General features: G+C 34.5%; 1 protein-coding gene across 2 annotated transcripts in view; it reads right to left on the minus strand.

The window, feature by feature from the left end:
- Positions 1 to 26,207, minus strand: part of ADAM10 (ADAM metallopeptidase domain 10) — a 108,219-nt gene that overhangs the window by 46,771 nt on the left and 35,241 nt on the right. For both annotated transcript variants that reach the window (XM_074366202.1, XM_074366203.1), the window contains exons 3-4: positions 17,582 to 17,700; positions 15,473 to 15,631 (exon numbers count right to left, since the gene is read on the minus strand). In XM_074366202.1, the coding sequence (XP_074222303.1) occupies positions 15,473 to 15,631; positions 17,582 to 17,700 (278 nt within the window). The remainder of the gene's footprint in view (positions 1 to 15,472; positions 15,632 to 17,581; positions 17,701 to 26,207) is intronic.

A 26,207-nucleotide genomic window follows, 5' to 3' on the forward strand; every position in this document is an offset into this window, starting at 1 on the left:
CTGATCCATTCACTAACTTTCCTTTAAAAAAAAAATTTTAATGGGGGGGAAGGGTAATTTTAGGTTTATTTGTTTTGTTTTGTTTTTTGAACAGAGGTACTGGGAATTGAACCCAGGACTTTGTGCATGCTAGGCATGCACTCTACCACCGAGCTATACCTTCCCCGCTAACTTTCTTTTAAATCACGGACTTATCTATTTCTTACAAGATAACAATGTGAACCAGGAGCAATGGGTCTGCTGACCCAGGAGCAAATAAGTTAAAAAATGCTTATAGAGTACTGATACACAAAATATTTTACCACAGAAAAATGAAAGAGACTACTGTATACATTTTCAAAAGCTTATTTCAATTTCTGTTCCAAAGTGATAAGCAACTAACTTATGATTCAATTAGTACGTTCTGTTCTTATTCTTCCTTTATGGGTCAGTTTGTGGTGCCTTGATTTAGATTTGTTTATTAAGTCAATGTTTAAGTTAATCAGAATCTACTTTGCCATTTACCTTAGGTTATTTTAAATTCAATGAAATAAACATATCTGCAATATTTTATGAAATTTTATAAAGAGCTGAATTAGATATCTCACAACACACACACACACACACACACACACACACACACACACACACACACGAGCTTTTTAAAAACTATAGCTCAAAATTATCATGAAGTTTCTTAAAACCATCATAATAACTTCATTACTCAAACTGCTCTCTCTGGCACAGATATGAACACAGACACTGGTGCGTGTACATCGATGACCCCACTCCCAAATAAAAATCTATTTAACTGATACTTTCGAAAGAAGCACCATTGATTAAATCATTACATCTGGTTTTCAGGTGAACTCTCCCTGAACATCTACCATAGCTAGTCTCTCCATCCCTCACATTTCACCATCACCAAATTTTTAAAGAATCTGTTTTGGTTTGGTTTGGTTTGGTTTGTATCTAGGGAAGGTATTTAGGTTTATCTATTTGTTTATTACTTTTGGTGGAGGTACCAGGGATTGAATCTCGTGCATGCTAGACTCGCAATCTACCACTGAGCTACACCCTCCCCCACACACACCCCCAATTTTTTTTTTAAGTGTATGGGGCAGGAGGGATTAGGGAATAATGTGTTTAGCAAAATACCCAACCTTCTGAAAACCCTTTATATCACCTATCAATCACTGAACCAATAAAAAGTTTTTAAATGTTCAAATATTTTATTTGAAAAAACCATTTTACTCTTGGCACAGTTTGGCAGTCATTGACCAAACTGTGGTTCCTCATCATGTACATTATGTACAAAGCGAGACTAAATTTCTCAGCCTCCCTTCCAAGCTAGGTGTGACAAATAACCGAGTTCTAGCTGAAGGAATGGGAGCAGTAGTTAAGTGTACTAGCCAGGATCCTCTCATGTTCTTTCCCCCTTCTGAATGGCTAGTAGGAGGCAAGTTGGGAATGGCAGAGTAATATGGGCACAAAGTAAAGCAGCCGAGATTCCTGACTCATTTCGTAAAGAAAAGCTGCCTGATTAGGATACTCACATTAAACCCTGACATACTGAGAAATGAGCTTTCAGTGCCTTTTGTCACTTCTTTTGGGGGCTTTTAGTACTATAGATAGCACTACCTTTAAGACACAGCAAAAACTTTTTTTGTTAAGTAGAATAGAACTCATTATATATCTGATCTCCACTGGCATTTGGCAAGTTTTTCCTGTCCTAGACAGGCCAAAATAATTCTGGCCCAGCATTTCAGAAACTGTTTAACAGTGTTAGTTTTCATTGTTGTTTTCTAAACACTTTCCTTTTTAACTAGTTTTCACTCATTCCAAGACACAACTTTTGCCAAAAAAATCAGTCATATAGTTAAGTTGAAGACTGATATTCACACAATAGTAATAATTCCATCTTTTAACTAAAGATAGAAGCCGGGAGGCTCTGCAACACCCAGATTAAATATTTTGCATGCTTAGAGAAATAAGTGCTATTATCATTTTTCAAACAGCTTTTCAAGAGAATTTACTGAATGCAAGATTTTCAGTTTTAGAGCAAAAAGCTGTGAGGTCCATTAACAATCTAGTTGTCAGTCCACCATATGTCAAAACAACATTTTTGTTTTCATATATAATTCAGTTCAATTAATATACTTCAAGATATGGTGAAGTCAGTTGATATGCCTGAATTTATTCAAATGTGAGATATACCAATTATCATAATATAATCATTATAGAAACTAGGTTTACCCTTCATTCAAGGCATATGATAAAATACATTTTGAATCTGCTCCTACACAGGCACAAAAGAGCTGCTACAAAGTATTTCTGGAAGAGACAATTTTATAGCCTCCAAACACTGAACAACTACATGTACAGAGCATTTAACTAAACATCTTACAAAATTTAGGAACAGAAAATAATCACTATCTTAACTGTAGCATCATTTTCTTTAACGTAATGGTAAGGGAAACCAATGAAGAATATACATATCTGATTTATAGATAATCAGCATTCCCTATTATATAGTATTCCAATAAAATATACTTTCCAGATATTAATAATACTAAGCACATTGGCACTCTCTGTCATTGATACATTGGCACCGATGCTGGGCATTTGAACATTAAGATTAAGGTAATCAAACAACTACTGTCTAATGGGTACCTCATCTATTTGATAAAATATGTAAAGTTGATTTATATACATAAACATACACGTATATACATACATATATGTATTTGTGACACTGTAGAGATAGCTGATATTCGAGTGAATTTCTTTCCTACCACTCCTCCACACAGTCAGAAGCCCAGCAAGTACCAACGTAATACCATACTGCCATTTGGCTAATATCAGCAGTAGCTGAAAGGAAGCCAGCAGATAATAATGAAAAGAACAACCATCTAGCAGGCTATCACTCCCCAGGGTAAAAAGGTGGCCTGGATTCGATAGTAAGATTGCCCTGCCACTATCCCACCCACAATGGGCAGCATTTGGTTGGAATCAACAGAGTACTTACGTTTCACAAAATCACCTCTTCTGGTCCATCATCTGGCAGGGGTCAAGAGAATCATTCATTCTGCAGCATTTCTCGCCTCCATCAGGAGGACACCAGCAGGAATCAAGGGCCCAGAGTTCTCCCTGTTCTTGGGAAGACATTCCCCTGCCCCTCACTTCACTAAACACTCACAGCTGTTTACCATGTTTTGCCTGGGGACCATCAGGACTATTCTCATTAGGGCCTGGCTTTCACAGCCAGGAGACTATACCCTCAACTACTCCAACCTACTATAGGTATTTGCTACCTCCAAGTCACTACTTCCCTCTATTACCTTATGTTTTGCTCCTAACTCCCTGTCATGCTCTCTGACACCACCCCATCGTAATTCTTAGTTACTCTGACACTAGCGTTGATGATCCTTCCAATACAGTCATACTACCTTTTCTCCACTGGTCTTCTCCTACCCTCAACATCTCACTCACATGCTCACACTCTTGAACCTGTCATTACTGATAAATCTCAACTTCCACATCTTACTCTCTTTCCACCACTCATCTTTTCAGAGCACTCTTTTAGACTCCAACAAGACATCACAAAACCCCTTCAATCCACCAATGCTACCATCCAGTTCACTACTGGACATTCTCTTTCTCCTTATTCAGCTTAAACCCCGTAATTAATTTTTATTATAATTACTCCACTGCATTTGCCTTAAAGTCCCTTGCCATCCCCACCCAACTCTAACCAAAACCTGTTTAAGTTCAACCCTCTACCTGTACCCCTCCAGCTGAATGCAGCTGGAGGAGAAACTGGTGACTATATTCTCACTCAAAAATCATAATCTGTAACCTCAAGCAGTTCCTTTATGCCATCTGGCAATGATACTGCATTTCCGGAGTCCCTTCTCAGTCCTATTTCACTATTTAACTACAGGCAGTCCTTGCATTGCCACATTAGTACAAGCACTAAAACTGACCATGCAAGCTCAAACTATGCCAAGTGACCTGAATAATCAAGGGGGAAAATTACAACTATTCCATGACCTTCACAACTTTTTGTCAAAATACTAAAACTCTCTTATTGTTTACAAATGTATAGGGGAATGAAAAGTAATAAAACTATTACTTATTTAGCACAGTATAATTTAAACATTAGAAACATCAAGAACTAGAATAAAGGAGCTAGAGCGTTTAGTTTATTTGTAGTTTATTTTATATATCATAAATTTATGTATCATACATTCTTTTTGAAAGATTGATATTTAGGGTTAAGAAAAAAATATTTCCAAAACAACAAACAGTATTTATTTATGCTTCAAATCTGTCAGCACAAATCTCTCCCAAAAGAAAAAAAGGAATCAAGTATAAAATGTTTCCCACATACTTTCAAAACTTCAAAAAGAGCCTGTTTTTCCCAGTCATCACATTAACTATGAAAATGGACAATGACATTTTCCCTCTAAAATTACTGACAATATAATCCCCATTTCTAGAAAAAGCTTTTGTTCAACTAATGAATAAGCCCTCATTGAGATGCTAAATCATAGGATGCACTGTAGTTCCCCTGAAAAGGCCAAACAGCATATTCTTTCACAAAGAATGAGTCATTGGTGTAGAATATTCAGCCTATTTAAAACAAAGATCAGCTTTAAATCTATGGCCTTTCTTCCAGCTCCTCTGCATGCCAACCTCTTGCTTCTGTTTTGTTGTATGAGGCACAAATATAAATAATACATATATTGTGATACTACCCCAAACAGGAAATAGCTCTAGTTAACTCTAAATCAGCCACTCCAGGAAGGGGGAATATTTACAGACCTTTGCGCAGACCTTTGTGCAACAGAGCCATGCATAAAACACCCACTTCTCACTACTCACTAACTAGAGTAGACTTTGCCATCTCACTACTCCCAGCAAGGCACCCTCCCTCCACATGACCGCCGGGTTAGGAATTTGACTGCAGAGACCAAAGCCTTTGCTATAGATGACTCTCTAAACACCAAAACTTGATACAATCCCTCCAATGACATGCTATGAATCACTAAATTTGATCAAATAACCCAACTTTTAATTACATTAATTGAATTTTGAAAAGAGTGACTCCCTCAAAAGGTAATGTACAAAATGTTGCTTTGTTAATATCTGGAGAGTAGATGGTGGGGTCCTTGCCCATGAAAATGCAATTTATTCCCAAAGTTGCCAAAAATCAACAAGGATTCACTGAGACATAGCAAAAAGAAGAGTAGGCTTTTGTGGGGAGGAGGGGATGAGTTTGGAGGAATGGAAGAATGGGTCTGGGAGCCTCCAAATGTCCTTCCTCCTCCTAATTCCAGTGGACAGAGGTCCCTTTCTCCCTAGTACCCCATTCCCCATCCCCCACGTTCAGTCTCTGAGGAGGCTGAGAAGAGCAGAAGAAGGGGAAGGTCCCTGGGGAGGAAAAGCTAAAGATGGTCCCCTTTCCCACACACACTCACAACAAAAATCTCCCAGGAGGCAGAAATACGGAGCTAGTGAGGCATCTTCCTCCCCATCCATGGATTTTAAGAAGGGTTAGTGTTGGAGGCCAAAGGGATCACATGAGCGTCAGGTCAATAGCAGAGATGTTGCTCTATTATTCTGATCAATTATAAATAACATCACTGGACTCTAAAGTGCATTAGGACAGAACCTTTGCCCTGTTCATCACTGTATCCAATGTATCTGAAAGTGTCTTGCACAGATTAGGCATTCAAATAATATTAACTAATTTATCATTAAATCTGTAAAATTTAAAACTGAAACTTGTCATGAAAACTTGTATCACATTGATTTAAAGTGACTGTTATTTCCCTTTATCCAATTTGGGACTGTACACCTATACACAGAAAACAGGTGATGCCAGGCCAAAGAAGATGCCAGTATCTTTTCTTTCCTGAAGTTCCTGAGCTGTGACAGATAAAAAGAAATATCGTTGCAGACAGAGTAATAGTTACCTTTCCCAGTCATCACAGATTCTTATCTGTAGCAGTCAAAAATCTATCCCTATCTTCAAGGTTCAAATCAAATGCCACCTCTCCTGGGACGTCTTCCTACATACCTCAATGGCTCCCCCAGCAGTGTGTGCCATTGCTTTGATGACATTTCACATTTATAACACTTTGATTCTCAATTATTGACTGAGAATTCCCCTGAAGGTTTAAAAATCCTCCCTGTACAAATCCTTCACCCACAAATCAATAAACACTTGTTAAATTTAATTTTTCAGTCAGCAGCTGATTTCCACACCTCTTTTCAAAGGTCATCCATTAACCAAAGACCATTAACCAAATTGTTGACTCCAGTAACCTTTTAACATTCTGCCTGCAGTTAACTAGGCACTGTCTACCATTTAAAACTGTTCCTACAGGAAAAGTGTGTTCTAAGACCCTAACTACTTTACAGATTGACTATAAAATAGAACACATTCAAAATTAGGGCCTGTATACACATAAATTTCCTATTACTCTTAATTGTATTAATATATTCATAAAACTAGTAATGGGAGGGGAAAACTATTATTTCCCAAACACAAGCGATGCAGCTATAAATGACACAAGAATATACACCATCAAAGAGCTTACAGTCTAGCTGGAGTGTCAGACATGTAAACAAATATTCCATTTAAGTATTTATTTGCCAAGATTTACGTCTCCCTGCAGTCATCCACAGTTTATTAAATACTGGTTGAATTTAATTTACTCATTCAGCCAACAGCTATTTTCCTTCCATGCCTCTTCTTAAAGGTCATCAAATGACCAAGAACGTGGAAACACTGGGTTCAAAACATAAGGAGGACTCGCTAACACATAATCAGCAGTAGAGGATATTCAGAACTAAGGTGACAGAAAAGGCTTCTAGGAGATTATATCTGAATTGTATCTTGGAGGATAAGTGTGGTTTGGGGGAGAGAGAATCTATGTATAACTGGAGCATTTCTTCCACTCTCTTGTTTCTACAGGCTTGTCTCAAATTTCCAAAATACTCCATCTCTAGAGCTAAGTTTAAAAAGCCAGTTTTAATATGTATATTTAATATATATAATTGCACTTACATAAAACTCTAGAAAATGCAAACTAACCTGCAGATTAGGTAGTGCTTGGGAAAAGAAGGGCTGGGGAGAAAATAAGGATTACACTGAGTAGGAAAACTTCTGGACGTCAACAACACATACACTATCTTAACTACAGTGACGGTTTCACAGATGTAGACATCTGTTAAAAATTACCAAACTATATACTTAACGTACGACAATGTCAACTGTATGTCAATTCTTCCTCAATAAAGCTATTTTAAAAAGTAATACCAACTAGAGAGATGTGTCAACAAAATATAATGTGTAAACCTTGACTGAATCCTGTACTTTTTTTTACGACTTCATTTTAGGGGAGTAATTAGAGAAATATGCCTACAGACTATGTATTAACCCATTATTTAATAAATGTTAAATTTCTAGATAGAAGAGTATAGATTCATATAACCTTCAGAGTCATCTGGAAATATGTATCAAAAGTTAAATACCTGACAATACTACTTCCAGGAATTAATCTTAAGCAAATAATCATACAAATGTTAGGGGGGTAATGTACACTACTTTTTTTTTTAACAATACAAAAGGGCAAACAATCTAAATGCCCATGTTCATGAGCACATAAATAATACATTCATCAATGAAACATTGAAATATTATACATCTATTAAAAAGAAAAAGGCAGGGCTGTCTGTATTGGCATAGAAACAAATTTAAGATACACTGCAAATGAGATTTAAAATGGTTAAGTAAGTAAGCTCTAAAAGGCTATTCACCAAAATTCTAATGGTGGTAGACACACTTCGCCTTCTACTTAACATGCAAAAATGTATACTTTAAAGAGTCATTTGATAATCAACAAAACCAAAAATACTTCCAGCTTTAGAGGAAAAGTAGTTTGGAAACATCAAATTTTAGAAGAAATAAGGACTATTAATGATCTAATTAATGCCTTATTTTATAACATGAAGAAAATGAGACCCAGAAAGAGTAAGTTACTTGCATAAGGTCACAAAGCTATTCTCATACATCATTCTGACTTCCCTGAGAAATACTTTCTCATACACATGCCATGCCTCAGTTCTGACACATTACCTCTTGTACTTTCTCCCCACCATGTCTGCCACTAACTTGAGTGAATGAATTAAACTCTGAAACAGTTTTAAGCAGTTTATCTATAAGGTACCTAAAGGTGACCTATGATTCTGTAGGCAAGCAAAATCTGCCACCTGAAAATTTGTCTCTTTGGCATGAAGATTACTTTAGGCTGATTATTTTTAAGAAGCAGAAGCCTCAGGTTATCTTTCTTTTTACCTCTCCTTTAACTGCCTAGAAGAATTTAAATAAAGGGCCTGGTCTACGAGGAGCACTATCACTAGGGATACCTACAAAGAATACAGGCTAGGTGTGGTAGGAGGAACTAGGCAGCGACTAGAGACCAAAATCCTCTCTGGGTCCCACTGTGTCTGCATGGCATAGCAAACATTTGTTTATCGAAAATTTTCTTTTCCATTTTCCCATACATTTTTTCCTCCCCTTTGAAATACCAAACCCCAGCCCCGTCTCTTCTCAAATGCCATATAAACCTCAATTGCCTAACTTGTTCTGAGGTCTTATTCTTCTGATGAAGACCCCACACATACATAGTTAAATCTGATTTGCTCCATCTATCTCATGTCAATTTAACTCTTAGACTAGCTAGAAGAACCAAAAAAGGACAGAGGGAAATTTTTTCCTTCCTATAGTTGCTGAAACCAATAAAATCCACATCAATGACTTCCTAGTCTAATGTTTGAATATAAATATAACAAGGTTGCTTATAGAGATTATTTAATCTCTTAATCTCCAAATTTATAAACCATGAGCAGAATTTAACATTTTTATAATAAATCAGATATCACAATGCTTCTTTAGAAAGAGCTCTTTTGGGGGGTCCAAGTCCCGGACCAGTGTCCTCAGGCACACTCACATGGTCACTGGCATAAACACCATGCACTGAATTGTACTATAAGAGATGTGAAAAACCAGAGTCTTATTAGCTCCATTTATCCCTAGAACATACACATACATATACTCTTAAATGGCATTTCTACTAGTTTTTCTACAACTCATCACTCATAAAAGTTGAACCTAAAATGTAAATTTACTCTATTTTTCAGTAGCAAACACAGCTACACTTCTGCAAATCAATAATGATACCAAAGACAAAGCCTTAGCTTTCTCCTAGTGGGTGTTTTTTGTTTTTTTTTTTAATCCTTACAATAACTGTCTTTACTGTTACTACATCCATTGACTTTAACCACCTTTAAACTAGTCTCTCCTAACTTTCTAACTAATAAAGTACTGGAGTAGAAGCCAGGAGACATGGATCCTTGTCATGACTATATCTGGTCAGCTTAAGTTGTTTAAGACCCTTTAGGCTTCAGTTTCCATCATCTTTTAAACTTAGGATTTTGAAATAACTTTACTGCCTTTTACAAGAGTAGTAAAGTTACAGAATTCTATTAAATTCAATACTCATCAATCTTCTAGTCCACTCCAGACAGCTCTATTTCCCATAACAGTTTGTTGATAAGGCATAATGAAGAAACAATGCCCCCAAAAGGAAAAACCTGTATTTTTAAAATGCACATGATTATGAAGTCTTAATTTAAAACTTTCAAATTAATTCCTTACTACCAAATCAAATGTCTACAAACTTTTTTCCAAATTCTCAAACATTTGACTTGACAGTTTATTGAGAACTATATTCAAAACTGCATCTTTAAATGCAATGTTCAGTTTGTACAATAAGTTGAATTCCTTATTCAATTTCTTTGGAAAAACAAACTTCAAACACTGCAAAACAAAATCATGAGGTGATAATTTTCAGAAAAAAAAATAAAATTTTCAAATATAATTTTATTTCCTAGGATGAGTTTTAAAGCTGTTCTACAATATAAGAGTTTTGTAATTTTCAAATAATCTTATGTTTCTGAAATGATCATTTATGCAGGTAAAATATTTTCTATTTATGTTTTAAAATAAATATATATGCAAATTTATATATATGGTGACAAATCAAAAAGGTCTTGATCTAAATTGTTCTCAAAACTGACACAACACTGTGGACTGTACTTCAATAAAAAATATATACATATACAGAATAAATTAATTAATTAAATGTTCTCAACTCGAGTCTTATTTACGTGAATAAAATAAAATAAATTCTGACAAAGTATGAAAGGGCTGGGCACATTTTCTGCAAATTCTGCAAAACACTTAAACCCCTCACTGTCTCTTTTTACCTGTTTTTTTTTTAAAATGTTTCCAATATTTAACATTTCTAATTAAATATTATTTTTTAAATATCTACCATTTCTCATGGACTTCTCAACTCTTCTTCCTTTGTGCCTGTGAATTGTTTGGAGAAATTAATTTATATTTCCCTAGAGACTGATCAAGGGAGAAAAAGCAAAAACAATTAACAATGCCTCTAAGTTTTCATATTTTTTTCAAATATTGTCACTACATTTAAGAAAATTAAGTATTTAACATCAATACTTAGTAAAGCATGTGAATTAAAATATATAGTAAAGAGATTAACCAATAAACTTGTGGATACTGTGGGAATTCTAAAGTCATGGGCACTTCCAGTCACAGTGTTAAATCGGGTAGATAATCCTGCTATTGAATTATAAATCAGAACACTCCATTCCTCAATCTTTCCAAGTGTCCACCACAGTATATCGCAACTTGATATGCATAAGCATATTTCCAAGCTCCAGACTGTATCTTAAGCATGGCCAGAAACTTTTTGAGACCGTCCTCAGAACTTCCTGTTACTTCTGGAAGAATATTATCAATCGGATTTGAACAATGCTAGTCATTGTTAACACTTTTCAATTCAATTCTTCCTTCCCTCTTTTCCTTCTGTCCTTTGTCCCTCCTTCCCACTAATAGTGACACAAAAAGAGTGAGAAGTCTTAGTGACTGTAACAAAACACATTATGTCCACAACTTCAAAAACACAGTATCAAACTAATTGATTCTTTCAAGGTTTATTAAAAGCAATATCCTGAAGTTTCACAAATGAAGAGGCCTCCACATAAATGAGGGCTTCACCTTGAAATAGTTAAGTAAAGTTTAATAGTCTCAATTTTTACAACAAGAAGTAAGGAGTCTTCCCCCTGAAGCATGAGAAAAAAGTGGTTAAGTATGGTTACAGCTAGCGCACAGGCTGGAGGCAGGAGTGTCCTACTACTGGGAGACACAGGCAAGGTCAAGCTCTTGGGGCCTTCCTACACCACACAAAGGAAAATAAATATGAGGTGAAAAAATAAACCTAAACACTCATACTCTGCAGTTTCATAGATTTACTTAAAATATCTTTTAATTCAGAGATGAAGTATTTCCTTATAAGTACAGCATGGAAAAACTACTTAGAACTGTGCCTCTCAAAGGCAGGACACAAAACGGTACAACAGTACACTATTTACAACTAACAATTCCAAGCAATCATACAGTCATTCCTAAAAGCTGTTCACATTAGTAAGATTAACAGTATAATTTATGGGACAATTTTTTTTTCCCAGTTTCTTTAAAATAAACTGGACTAAGGGGCAGAGGACTAAATAGCATTCTTACCCTGTCATAACTGTTCACACTTCTCTGTCCTAGGAGACGGTGCTTTTTACCACCTAAGTACAGAATTGAACAAGTGTGAATTTTAAGCTAATAACTACATGTAGTTATCACCTTCACATCTAACTGGGTATCAAAGCATATAGTTATTAAATATTTAAAACTGTCTCTGTGTTCTGGTACAGTCTCAGAAGCCACTCCCTAAGGTCCTCCAGAATAGTAGTATCACTTTCCACGGTGGTTTCATATATTCACACCTAGAGCTGCAAAAACGTATTAGTAAGAAGGCAGCCAGATTCTTATCAGAACTGCTAGCCGAGCTGGTGTGCCTCCCCTGTCATTTGCTTCTGCTGAAAATAACACATATACGGACACCAAATTCACTCAAGTATATACACAATTGATCTAAACAATCAAGCAGTATTTCAATTGTAAAAATAAATTACTGGCATTTAAGCAAATTATATGAAAATAATAATATATATTAAGGGAACATCCTCTCCTTTTAATTAGTTGTGAAATAAAACATCCATTGATAATATGTTAAGGAAAAATTTGACTCAAAAAGCAATAGATGCAAATGTGTGATTTTAGGTAGGCTTACAAATTCCAGAAAAGAACCAGAAATTCTTGGAATAATGACAGTGAGAATTTACAGCTTTCTTCCAGGTATGAAGCAGAAAAGCACAAGGTTAAGTACATGAGATCCACAATCAAATGATGTTAAGTCTTCTGCTAGTTTCCTCATCTACAAAGTGGGGATAACATTTGCACCTATATACCTCAAAGGGTTACTATGAAGATTAAGCAAAATAATGCAAGCAAAGAACTTTATATAGTGCCAGGTATACATTAAATAGCAATAATTACTTTCACCACCACCACCACCACCACTACTACTACTGCTATTAGAACCTCAAGTATTACATACGGAGAGGTTAAAGGGCCAATTAAAAGTAAATTTAACCTAGAAAAACAGCATGTGATTTCACTTACATGTAAAATCTCAAAAAACAAAACTAATGAACAAACAAAACAGAAACAGACTCAGATACAGAGAACAAACTGGTGGTTGCCAGAGGGAAGGGAGTAAGGGATTGGATGAAAGTTTAAGATTAAGAGGGACAAATTTCCAGCTGTAAAATAAGTAAGTCATGAGGAGGTAATACAAAGCATAAGGAATATAGTCCATAATAAATACAGTAATAACTTTAAATGGTGACAGGTGTTACTAGACTTAGTGGTGATAATGATTTCATAATGTATTTAACATTAAATTAACATTACACACCTGAAGCTAATATAATACTGTATATCAATTATATTTCAATTTTTTTCAAAAACGTAAACTTATCTATCTACTCTCTAGAAGCAGGGTAGGCAAACAACAGCCTGCAGATAAATGAGTCCTTTTGTTAGGTATGAAAGCTAAAGATGGTTTCTATATTTTCAAATGGTTGAAAAAAATTAAAATAATATTTTGTGTCATGTAAATATTATATGAAATTTTATATGAAACTGAAGTGACAATAACTAAAGTGTTACTGGAACATAGCCATACTCATTCATTCATCCATTTTCCAAGGCTGTTTTTGCAATATAATGGCCAAATTTAGTTGTAGTAGTTAATATGGCCCACAAAACCAAAATATTCATTACCTGGCCCTTTACAGAAAAAATATGCCAACTCTTGGTCTAGAATCTAGAATATAGCAACTACTCAGAAATAAAAGGTTAACACGTGGTTATCTTCATAAACCACGGTTAACCTGACGATTTTCAGATCGTTTTTCATAAGTAGTTGTCTAGTTATTGTCTGGTAATTATAGGCATTAAAACCTCTGTTTAAGGTAATTCCTTCCTTCTCATCCTCATATCATTATATTTCCATTTAACTGTAGAAAGTTACAAATAAAAATCACTCTGAACATTACTATTTTTAAGCTCTAATACCACAACTGGCATATAATAAATAGAACATGAAAAGGTCTCCTTACCATGAACACATACTTAGACAAGGAAAGTTAAGAGCTAAAATCAATGGTAAAGTTAAATGCCAAGAGGAACAGAAAACCAAGTTGCAGCCAATGTCATTCATCCTCCAAGCAAACTCATCAACTTCGGGGAAAAAGAAAGGTTGAAATAAAGAGAGATATTTGAAAGTTACCATAAGATGTAAAGTGGGAAAATGCAATCATGACAAGGAAGAAATAAAGTACGAAAAGAAGAGCAGAATATGCTTAAACTCCATACTAGGAGATGAGAGAAGAAATGAAACAAGAGAGAGAAGACACAATAATAGAAATCATAAAAGGCAGAACACGTAGAGGATACTAATGGGAAGCATAAAGCAAAAGAAAATGCCTGATTACAATTTGATGGGAAGGAAAACATGAGTCGAAAATCTGTCAATCACTCCCTTTCTGTTCTTCCTTTCCCAGAGGTCTTATTTGATTTTGAGAAAACATTATAAGGAAAATGTTTCAAGACTTTACTAGGTATCAATGAAGAAACCGTTCCAGAGATAAGTGGTATCTGGAATGTTAAAGGAGCAAAAGAAACAGAAACTACAGTTGGAGAACTTACACACCCTGATAGGGGAGAGGTAAGCCTGCAAAAAGATTAAATTAAATTACTAAGAGAATTACAAAGTAACATACAAATCAAGTAGATGATAACTCTGTTGGCAGAAAGAAAGGAAGACACAGGAATTCATACTCTAACTTGTGAAGGAGGACTCAGCTTGGAGAGAGTCTGAAACACCAGGAGAGGAAACTGGAGAAGGAAGCAAAGATGTGTGAGTGGAAATGTGGGCAAGGAGCATTAATGAATTTATGATTTAGCAAGTGGCTAAAATCATAAACAAATCCTACCTAGAAAAATTATGCTATTTTTCTATAGTAACAGCATCAGAGATGACAAGCAGTTGGACAGACTTACTTACAGAAACTGTCAGAACTGATGGAGCAAAAAGTCAAAAGTTACAACTTTCCAGTACATTACTAGGACTGAGAATGAAATCACTGACAACAAATTTCTAACTATAGAAAGGAAAATGAAGCCTGGAAGCTGTCAAATAAGGAAAATAGGCAAAAACTGAGAGATTAGTCTTCTTACAGTCAAATTAAAACATGAGTATTTGAGAGGCATATAAATTAGACATACGTATTTCTGGGTCATTTCACTAAAGCAGTCTCATGTTTAGATGACTATGGGTAAATAGAAATGGTAGAATTAAAAGGTGAAATCTAAATAGCTTTTTTTACTCTTAAAACACAGGAAAAGAATTCTCCCAAAAATACCATCATATAAAGAACAAAATCTATAATGATAAATCTGGAGTATTGTCAAGCTGAAGTCAAGTCATTTCAAGATTCCGAAAAGAAATACTCAAAGGGTTTAGAAATTACAAAATTACCTAAAATATTCCATAAATACTATGCAAATATCTACACTGAAATTTACATAAGAAGATGATACCTCAGTAGGCCACACACACAAAGACATTACAACATTAAATAATCGGATGATATCAGAATGTAGAATTTCCCATTCCATCAGAATTGGTTGTCTCATAGTTCAAGTAGAATTGATTACATCCTATTAACAAAGTAGTACTGGCATAGAGTGACAGTGATATTGGCTCATTATACAGATCTATTATTCACTCAATTGAGATTTTGCTTGTGAAACTGTTTTCTAGCCTGATTAACAGCTTAGGAAAGAAAATAGCTCAGGTTTCATTTGTCTCCACATAGTTTTATCTATTTATATGCCTTTTTGCAAAGGGCTACATCATAAAACTTAAGTACTTACTAATATCATCTTCATGATAAATGACAGAGTGAAATGGCAGAGTTCGGTCTTTAATATATCTCTCTGCTGGCTCAACATAAAATGTGCCACCACGAGTCTGGATGAATCCTTCAAATCTTCCATCAGTAACAGACCCATGGCTAAAACTTCCTTCTTCACCTATTAGGAAAAGCAACAAACTCTTAAAAGTTTAACTTTCACATGAATGTTAAATTCATTCTCCTTTAAAAAAACCATGCTTATACTCTGAAAAAAACCTAAACACAAATTTACTGGGGAAATTAATTTTCACATGAAATATATCAACTTTAATTTGAGATGTGAACAACAACTAGTACTTACTTAAAATATATGCAATTACTAGTAACAACAATGAAAAATGAAACATCTGTTTTGTTGACAATCACGTTCCTAGCACCTAATACACTGCCTGGCATGTATGCAGTAGTCATTCAATAAACGACTATTAAATTAACTTAAACTTGGAAAAAAGTAAGGAGATCCACTGATAAAATACACACTTCCAAAATAAAGACACTGAAGTATTTTTTGAATTTTTGCTCTAACTGCCATAAGAAAGTGCCTTTCCCCACTTAATATATTCTGCAGGAGCCTTTTGGCTTCTTTACCACCTCTAGATTTTATAAACACATTTTTAAGTAAGAGTACAAATATTTCAGAAGCAATTTGAACAATCCTTTTTAAGATACTGGGAAAAGAGTCATAATATTGTCCTATCAATTATATTTCTTTAAGGAAAGAAAATAACAAGGAAAAAGGTAGATTGGTTTTTAATATAGTCGCAAAGAAAATCTGAGCACCTAATATCAAATGATATGAAGAGGTGGGAAGTAGAAGGGGCTTTAAAAGTTTAATTTATCTTTTAAAATCTTCTCATTAAAACAAAACTCAGGTTTTCTGTAATTTCTAATTTATAAATTAGTATTAGTTGACTTTAAATTAGTCATAGGCTGAAGCAAAGAGCCCAAGACATTTGTATTTTAAATGGTATAATTTTTATCTGCAAATTCACTGAGTCTTGTACTCTTCTTGACTACCATCGAGCAAAAAAAAGAGAGGAGCAGGAGGGGCAGAGGCTATTAAATTACTTCCCAGCAAGATAAATGAGTAAGAAAATAATAGAAAACTATAGTCTGACATTAGAAATCTAGACCTATGGAAAAACACTTTCCTTTTCCATTACAGAATTATAAGAACACAAACAAACTTTTAATTTATTAACGAGGCTTACTCTGCAAACAAGTAATTTTAAGTATAGAAATGCCTAATTTATCGAGCATAATTAAAAAATAACATTTCCTGAAGCACTTAATTTTTCATGTTAGGATTCTGAGAAGAAATATCTGTAATATGTAGAAATAAAATTTAACTTTCAGTTAACTTTGTCTTAATTAATCAGGATCATCTGGAATATTTATCAATGCAGAGTTATAACACAATGATATTTTGCCCATAATATCTCCAGAACACTTCGATTTTTTAGCTTTTTTATGAGTTCCACGAATTGTTCTGTTCTTTCCACACTACCTAAGCTGTCAAATGTAACTTTCTACTGGGTTAGGTGTGCCTCTTACTGCCCTGATACCTTTTTATCTGTTGAAGTAAGAGAAACGTGTTAGAATTGTGAACAAAAAGCAAATAGATTCTGAGGCAGGAAGGCCCTGGGACGATTTTCCTATGAATGACTTTTACACAGTATCTTTGGCAGTCAGGATAATCTTTACAATTTTCTTTTAGAGTTTTCTTCTTTCCTTATAAAGTACAGTTAAGTCATCTTGCTTGAAAGATTAGAAAATTATATAAATCATTAAAAAATTTTTAAAAATCTAACAGCTTGGAGGGAATGAGAGTCAAAACTGCACACCTTTCAGAAGCCCAGACACTGCACAGTTCCATATTAAACAGATATGTAAAGGAAGACCCAAGAATTACTTCATTCTTCAAAGACCCTCACTCTTCATGATATACTTGTTTCTCCTCAGGATTTGTCCCATCTTTCTGAAATATTTGCCTACACTTCAAAATATATATATTTCCTTGTGTAGGAAAAAAAGTTAGAGAAAAGAGTTCTTTTAAGGTCCAACTTACCATAAATATGTCCAGTGTAAATATGAGAGGTATCATAATCAAGTACATTATTTGATGTTTCCACCTTAAATTCATCACTGAAAAGGGAAGTGTCCCTCTTCATTCGTAGGTTGAAATGTCTACAAAAAGAGTGGGAGAGGGGAAAAAATGAAATTAAAAGGATCCAAATTTAAACAATTATTTTTTAAATAAAAAAATATGCAAAATGTGAATTGTTTACGTAATTTGTCTATTTGGGAAATATACTGACCAAGATTTTCTTGTAAAAATTCTGCTCTAAAATTCAACCTAACAGCTGTGATACAACTTTTAATTACATACAATTAAATAGTAACCACCAAAGAGATACTAAAAAATAAATGCTTACAGGCTGATTCCTACATAACAAGATCATTCCAACAGCAACTAAGTTGTTTGGAGATAAAAACAAGCTTCTTGATCCAGTTGCTGTTACTCACCACTACCTGTCTTCCCTCCTTAGTAATTTCACAGCTCCGCCATTTCCCCTACTTTTCACAACCCAAATGAGATAATATATAGGAAACTGGAATCTATTCAGATACTTAACATCTCTTCTCAGAGAAGCAAGTATGCATGTTCTCTTACACACATACAGACACACGGACAGACACACATAGAGACAGGTGCACACACATACACACAACTTTTCAATTCCTTAATTTTTCCCTGTGGCATCTAATTCTTCTAATTATTTTTAGACCTTTCTCAGTTAAATTTGGAGATCCAAACTCAAAGGACCGTGATATTAATGAAATCACACTCATTCTAACTGTCCTTTAGAAAGGAAAGGGAAAGACCAATAAATTGGCTATCATTACTAAACACTGTATCAAGTCTCTTTTCTAATTGCCATAAAAGTCTGCATATAGCACAATTTCTGCTCAATAAATCTGAACCAAAGTCTTCAACTGGCCAACCTCCAATGTTAGTAGGATATGGAATCATTGGAACTCTCACACACTGCTGGTGTAAGTACAAAACTGTGCAGTCACTTTGGAAAATTGGCAGTTTTTTATAAAGTTAAACATATAAAAACTCTATGGCACACAATTCTACTCCAAGAGAAATGAAAACATAAAACACATGTCCACACGAACTGGACACAAATGTCCAAAGCAGCTTTACTCATTAACAGCCAAAACTGCAAATACCCTAAATGTCTACCAGCAAGTAAAGACAGAAGAGGGCTGTGGCTTATTCAAACAATGGCAAACTATTCACTAATAAACTTATCAAACTACTACAAATAGGTACTTTTATGAGACACAAAAGAATCCACATAGTATAATTTCATACGTATGTAATTGCAGAATAAGCAAAATCTATCTGTAGTGACAGAAAGCAGATCAGTGATTGCTTGGAGAGAAGAAAGACAAAGAGCAAAAGAGAAGGAAGAAATGTTTGTTTGCTATGATGGAAAACGTTCTACACCTTGACTGGAATGGTAGGTATACAAGTATATACATCTGTCAAAACTGAACTCAAACTATACACTTGAAGTAACTATATTTTACTTATTGCAAATTATAATTCAATAAAGTTGTTCCTAAAGAAAAAAATCAACTCATTTTCAAGTGAATAGGAGACAACAGGGTATACTCATTAGCTTCAGAAAGTATAAGCCTTTTTGAACATTGTCTATTTTATCCTTTTTTCCTTAATTTCCTATCAATCTTGGTAACCTTTTATTCTGAGGCAGCACTCATTTTCTACTTGCTTAAAACTCTCATCAAAAAACTCCTAGGGCTTCCCAGGTGCTGTGACAAGGACCATAGGCTAGAAAAGGCATCCTTAGAGTCTCAAGGTTCCAATCTACTGCAGCAAGTAATCAACAAAGCCAAACACATCTTCCAGATGGGAACTCCAAAGACAAAGTTAATGACAGACTATCCTAAACAAACAGGAATGCTGCCTGAATTCTTGTTGCACATCCTGTCTTCTCACAAAATTGTTTTTACCAATAGACAGGAAATTCTTGATCACATGTGTAAGTATAAATACATAAATTATTTTTAAGAGATCACAATTATTTTGAAAAATCATTAATTTATCATTATATATACTTATAAGTTACTATAATAAATACTACCTCTAAAAGAATATCTTTGTTAAACAGACTAAACAGTAAAAATGTCCAAGGACTGAGTATGTATCACTCAGGATTTATTTTTCAGCAAAACTGTTGTACCATAAAACCACTATAAGCAAGGGCATTAGTACTCTATGTGGCAAAAAAACATGGAGGCATGGGGAGTAAGAGCTTCAGAAAGACATTTAAGTTCAATATAAGAACAATCTATGCTATATCCCCAACCAGAAAAGTTAGTTTTATATGTAAGCAGATAGCAACCCTAGAGGGATGTTACAACAGAAAGAATTTAACAACACTTGAGCAGGCTCCTTCCAACCCTGATACTGACTTAACAGGTAAACCACCTCATATATACAAAATATTACTTTCAGTATTGATTTAAATTGGATTGAAACCATATATAAAATCAGTTTTCAATTATCCATGTACAAAGTCAAGAAGCTGTATAGATAATAAAACAAAAAATCAAATTTAGAGCATATCCTCAAAATGCACTACTCTTATTAATATCAAAACTAATTTGCATCTAAAACACTTATCAACAAAGAGGGAATGGAACAACAGTGAGCCTGGAAGGCAGATAAATGGAAGAAGAAGACAGACTGAATTAAAGTCTGTCACAATCTATGAAACAGATAAACTACAAATGAATACTCAGAAAATGGACATAATTTATTCCATTAACTAAGACATTAGATTCCAGTTCCCTAATTTTAAGTCCATACCATCTGTTTGATAGTTCGTATCTTTATGTTATTTTAACATTTATATAGTTATAATATTTATTTATTAAATGTCATTATATAAATATTACAATGTTTATATGAATTATAAATTCTTTGTAATATTCCTGTCAGATAACACATTATAAAATAATAATAATAATTAGTTAAGAAACACCTTCTACCTTCCCAGCTTCTCAACAAGCCTTGAATAAAAAACAATATGAAAACATAACCTGATTCTTTAATTGTTTAAAATTTTGGCCCACAGGCCAGAAAAACTACAGTGAACACTGCCTTATAAAAATCACTGTATTCTGGAATGAGGACAAATAATCCTAAAATTTATAGGGAACCATAAAAGACCCAGAATTGCCAAAGCAACACTGAGGAAAAAGAACAAAACTGGAGGCATAACCCTCCCAGACTTCAGACAATACTAAAAAGCTACAGTAATCAGAACAGTTTTGTGGTATTGGCACAAAAACAGATGTAGGGATCAATGGAACAGAATAGACAGCCCCAAAATAATCCACACACCTGCAGTCAACTAATCTTTGACAAAAGAGGCAAGAATATACAATGGAGAAAAGACCGTCTCTTCAGCAAGTGTCGTTGGGAAAACCAGATAGCCCCATGTAAATCAATGAAGTTAGAACACTCCCTCACACCATATACATAAATAAACTCAAAATGGATCAAAGACTTAAACATAAGACAGAACACCATAAACCTCTTAGAAGAGAACATAGGCAAAACCTTCTTTGACATAAATTATAGCAATGTTTTCCTAGGTCAGTCTCCCAAGGCAAAAGAAATAAAAAGCAAAATAAACAAATGGGACCTAGCTAAACTTAAAGCCTTTTGCACAACAAAGGAAACAATCAACAAACCGAAAAGACAACCTATGGATTGGGAGAAAATATTTGCAAATGATGCAACTGACAAGGGCTTAATTTCCAAAATATACAAACAACTCTTATAACTCAATAACAACAACAACAACAACAACAAAAAACCACCCAATCAAAAATGGGCAGAAGACCTAAACAGGCATTTCTGCAAAGAAGACATACAGATGGCCAAAAAGTACATGAAAAGATGCTTAATATCACTATTTATCAGAGAAGTACAAATCAAAACTACAATGAGGTATCACCTCACACAAGTCAGAATAGCCATCATTCAAAAGTCCACAAACAATAAACGCTAGAGAATGTGAAGAAAAGGGAACCCTCCTACACTGTTGATGGGATGTAATTTGGTGCAACCACTATGGAAAATAATATGGAGATTTCTTAAAAACCTAAAACTAGAGTCATCATGTGATCCAGCAATCCCACTCCTGGGCATATATCTAATTTGAAAAGACACATGCACCCCTATGTTCACAGCAACATTATTTACAATAGCCAAGACATGAAAGCAACCTAAACGTCCATCAACAGATGACTGGATAAAGATGATGTAACACACACACACACACACACACACACACACTGGAATACTACTCAGTCATTAAAAAAAGAAATAATGCCATTTGCCACAACATGAATGGACCTAGAGATTATCATACTAAGAGAAATAGGTCAGAAGGAGAAAAACAAATATGTATCACTTATACATGGAATCTAAAAAATGATACAAATGAACTTACTGACAAAACTGAAATAGACCAGCAGACATAGAAAACAAACTTATGATTACCAAAGGGGAAAGGGGGTGGGGGAGGGATAAATTAGGAGTTTGGGATTAGCAGATACAAACTACTATATATAAAATAGATAAACAACAAGGTCCTACTATATAGCACGGGGAACTATATTCAATATCTTGTAATTACCTACAATGAAAAAATATGAAAAAAAATACACATATACACACACACATATAAAACTCAATCACTATGCTGTACACCTGAAACTAGCACAACATTGTAAATCAACTATACTTCAATTTAAAAAAATCACTGTATTCTGGGATAACAGTTTGATGGTTCCTCAAAAAGTTAAACATAGAATTACCATATGATGCGCCAATTCTATTTGTAGGTATATACTCAAAGAAATGGAAATCATGGACTCAGATACTTGTACACATTTTTAAAGCAACATTACCCTAATAGCCCAAAAGGTAGAAATAATCCTAATGCCTATCAACATATGGATTTTAAAATGTATATATGAGTGGTATACACATAAAATGGATTATTCAGCCTTAAAAAGGAATGAAATTCTGATACACACTATAACATGGATGAACCTTGAAAACACGAAGCTAAGTGAAAAAAGCCAGATCAAAAGGCTACCTATCATAGGACTCCACTTATGAGGTACAGACAATAGGCAAATTCCTAGAGATAGAAGGCAGAACAGAGGTCACCAAGGGCTGGTAGGAGGGCAGAATGGGGAGTTACTTTTTAATGAGTACATAGTTTCTGTTTGATATAAAAAGCTCTGGAAATGAATAGTGGAAACAGTTGCACAACACTGTGAATATATCTAATGTCACTCAATTGTACATTTAAACTTAACAATGGTTAAAATGGTAAGTTATATGTTATTTTACCATAATAAAAATAAATTTAAAAATATCATCGTATTCCCAAAGCAAGGGTAAAAAATAAAATTGTGTGATGGAATACTATTCAGCCATAAAAACTGACAACATAACGCCATTTGCAGCAACATGGATGCTCCTGGAGAATGTCATTCTAAGTGAAGTAAGCCAGAAAGAGAAAGAAAAATACCATATGAGATCGCTCATATGTGGAATCAAAAAAAAAAAAACAAACACATAAATACAAAACAGAAACAGACTCATAGACATAGAATACAAACTTGTGGTTGCCAAGGGGTAGGGGGTGGGAAGGGACAGACTGGGATTTCAAAATGTAGAATAGATAAACAAGATTATACTGTATAGCACAGGGAAATATATACAAGATCTTGTGGTAGCTCACAGTGAAAAAAATGTGACAATGAAATACATGTATGATCATGTGTAATTGAATAACTGTGCTCTACACTGGAATTTGACACAACATTGTAAAATGACTATAACTCAATACAAAAATGTTTAAAAATTAAAAAAAAAAAACTTCTAATTGTGTGGCCAGAGATACCCTTCCTAGTGGAGTAAAAGCTCCTAGAGAATTGGTTGAGCTAGTGGTACTGTGATGATAATGAGATGAGATTATACCATTTTTCTTAACTGTATATAGGTTTATCGTTTCAGAGGACTTTTACACATATTACTGCATCTCACCCTCACAGTAACATTGCAAAGGAGGCGTGATGAATATTTTTATTGAAGGGTATGACTTAGGTAACAGGTCTAGAATTAGGACTAAAGCTCTAGTATTTGGCTGCTGCATCTTGCTTTCCACTATGCCACTAATGGATCTCATGCACGTGATGGAAGCAGTCAAGCTAATAATATATGCTGAGTGTTGTAGCAGTCTGAATGTAATATTATCAGCTGGCCAAGTCACCTTTTAAAATCTGAATAAATGCAAATAAGACATAGAAATGGAAATATAACCTTATTTGACTTTCACTGAAAAGTCTACTTTATACCACCACTGTAAGAAATTCTTGTTGTTAATGCTTGAGCCACTTTTAAGACTAAGGCTAAACTCTGTCCCCTTCTACTATATTTCTTCCAGTAAGTTTAGTTCTCCTTTTATTATTATTATTATTATTATTATTATTATTATTATTATTATTATTATTATTATTATTATTATTATTATTATATAGTACACCGTCATCAAAGATAAATTTAGATTTCCTTTGAGGAGGAAAACGCTCTGTATAAAGAACATGATTTGCACTGGGAATGTTTTCCTAGCGTTAGATTTAACCATTATGTTGTTCCTATAGATCAGTAGTATTTTGCCTCTCATCCTGATTATAGTAATTCTATTACAATTTTTTTTTTTTTTGGCTTTCATCAGCAGCAAACAGTAAAGTTATAAAGAACAGAGTGAAATTATAGAAGGGCAAAATCAGTTAACAAATAACAATAATCTGAAAAAATACACAAAACAGATTCCAAATCTCCAGCCTCAGTGCTATGAAAATGCAATTGTGTACTATGTGGTAATAATAGCTGGTTTTCCCTCTCAGGCTTTAGAAAAGCACTCTACATCTAAATTAAACAAATAATAGAGGTACTAGAATCACCTCTGCTACAGAACAACAAAATACATTATGGTAAGATATGATTCCATACGTTTCTGGAAGGCCATATACCTTTTACGCTAACGAGGTACCATTCTACAGATTTGAACAGTTAGAAGGACAAGAATATAGAGCCTTTCCCCATATTATTGCTATTTGGGCTAAAGACAGCATGGCTCTGATTCTCAGAAGAAAACAGCAATAGATAAGGGTATGTATCTTGAACTGACTTATTAGGACAAAAAGCCCCAACTAATGAAATACCTCATTAACACAGGGAAGAAGCCTGAGAGCAAAAACCTTGCTGCCAAGTATGTCAGTGTAATCCAGCGTCCCAATGAGGTCTATCGTGTCTAAACGGAACCAGTCTATGGTAGGCCAGGATAGTGATTCCTAGAAATAAAACTGGACTTAAAAGGCCATCCCTGACATCTCTAGGTATTCTTTCCTCTTAACATGCACCTTCTTTTTAATAAAGATGCTTGAGAGATTCTCCATCCAAATTATTTTTATAAGACAAGCTGCCAATATTACTATCAAATATTACTATGAGTCAAATATCTAGTTTACTTCCACCAGTATACTTTTTGAAACAAAAAAGTCGTCTTTAAAATTATCTTAAAGAAGCCACTATCCAAAAAAAAAGATAAAATAGAACAGGTAGGTAGAATAGGAAAGGGCAGAGTTAGCCCTCATGCACCCTGCTGGGCAGCACCTGAGGCATCCTCCCACAGAAATTTTGGGGGCTCTACTGTTTGCAAAACATAGTTTCAGGCTTTACTGATGGCTCTGAGGTAGATATTCTCAAATTAGCAAAAATACATAAACAAGATTCCTCACAAGTTCCCAAGGAAGACAAAGGTGAAACTAAAACTCAAGCCAAAATAAGAAAATTTATAAGAGGAGGAGCAGATCATCAGTGCGCCTTTGCCACACAGAGGAGAGCCAGGAGAAGAATCTGCCATAGCCCACGATTACAGAACACATGCCTACATGTCTTACACATGATTACAGAATAAGTAAATTTACCTATTGGAGAGAAAAAAAGTTTCCGTAAATACCTTCTCACCTTATACAACTATGTAACTAAACAATTAGCAAGCAAAATTACGGTATATAAAACACTGAAACAGTAATATTTAAGAGTTGAGTGAGACTTCAATTACTCAGATATTTAATGTAAATCAAAAGTATAAAATCATAAAGATCACCTAAATTTACTTATTTCACACACCAGAGAAGGCTGAAGACCAAGATCACACAAATAAAACCAGAGCTCAAATCTGAACCCAAAGTCCTCAGTTAGCCAACCAATGACCTTTCCAACACACCACGCTACAGTCCCCTGCTTAGGATACAGTAAGGGAGCTCCAGGATGGCAAAATACAGGACATCTCCCTAAAATCAAAAATAAAAGACTGACTTAAGAAGCATAATCAATGGTATTGTTAAAAAGAAGAATGTGTCCATAAAAGGAAAGCTGAAAAAAAAAAAGAGTTCAAAGATAAAATTGGCAGTGTACATCCAAAGAAAGTGATCCAAACCATGAACGTAACTGTATGCTATTCCTTCACTCCATAAACACTTACTGAGCACTTAGTAGGGCC

This window comes from Camelus bactrianus, chromosome 6, assembly GCF_048773025.1.
Source record: "Camelus bactrianus isolate YW-2024 breed Bactrian camel chromosome 6, ASM4877302v1, whole genome shotgun sequence".
NCBI lineage: Eukaryota > Metazoa > Chordata > Mammalia > Artiodactyla > Camelidae > Camelus > Camelus bactrianus.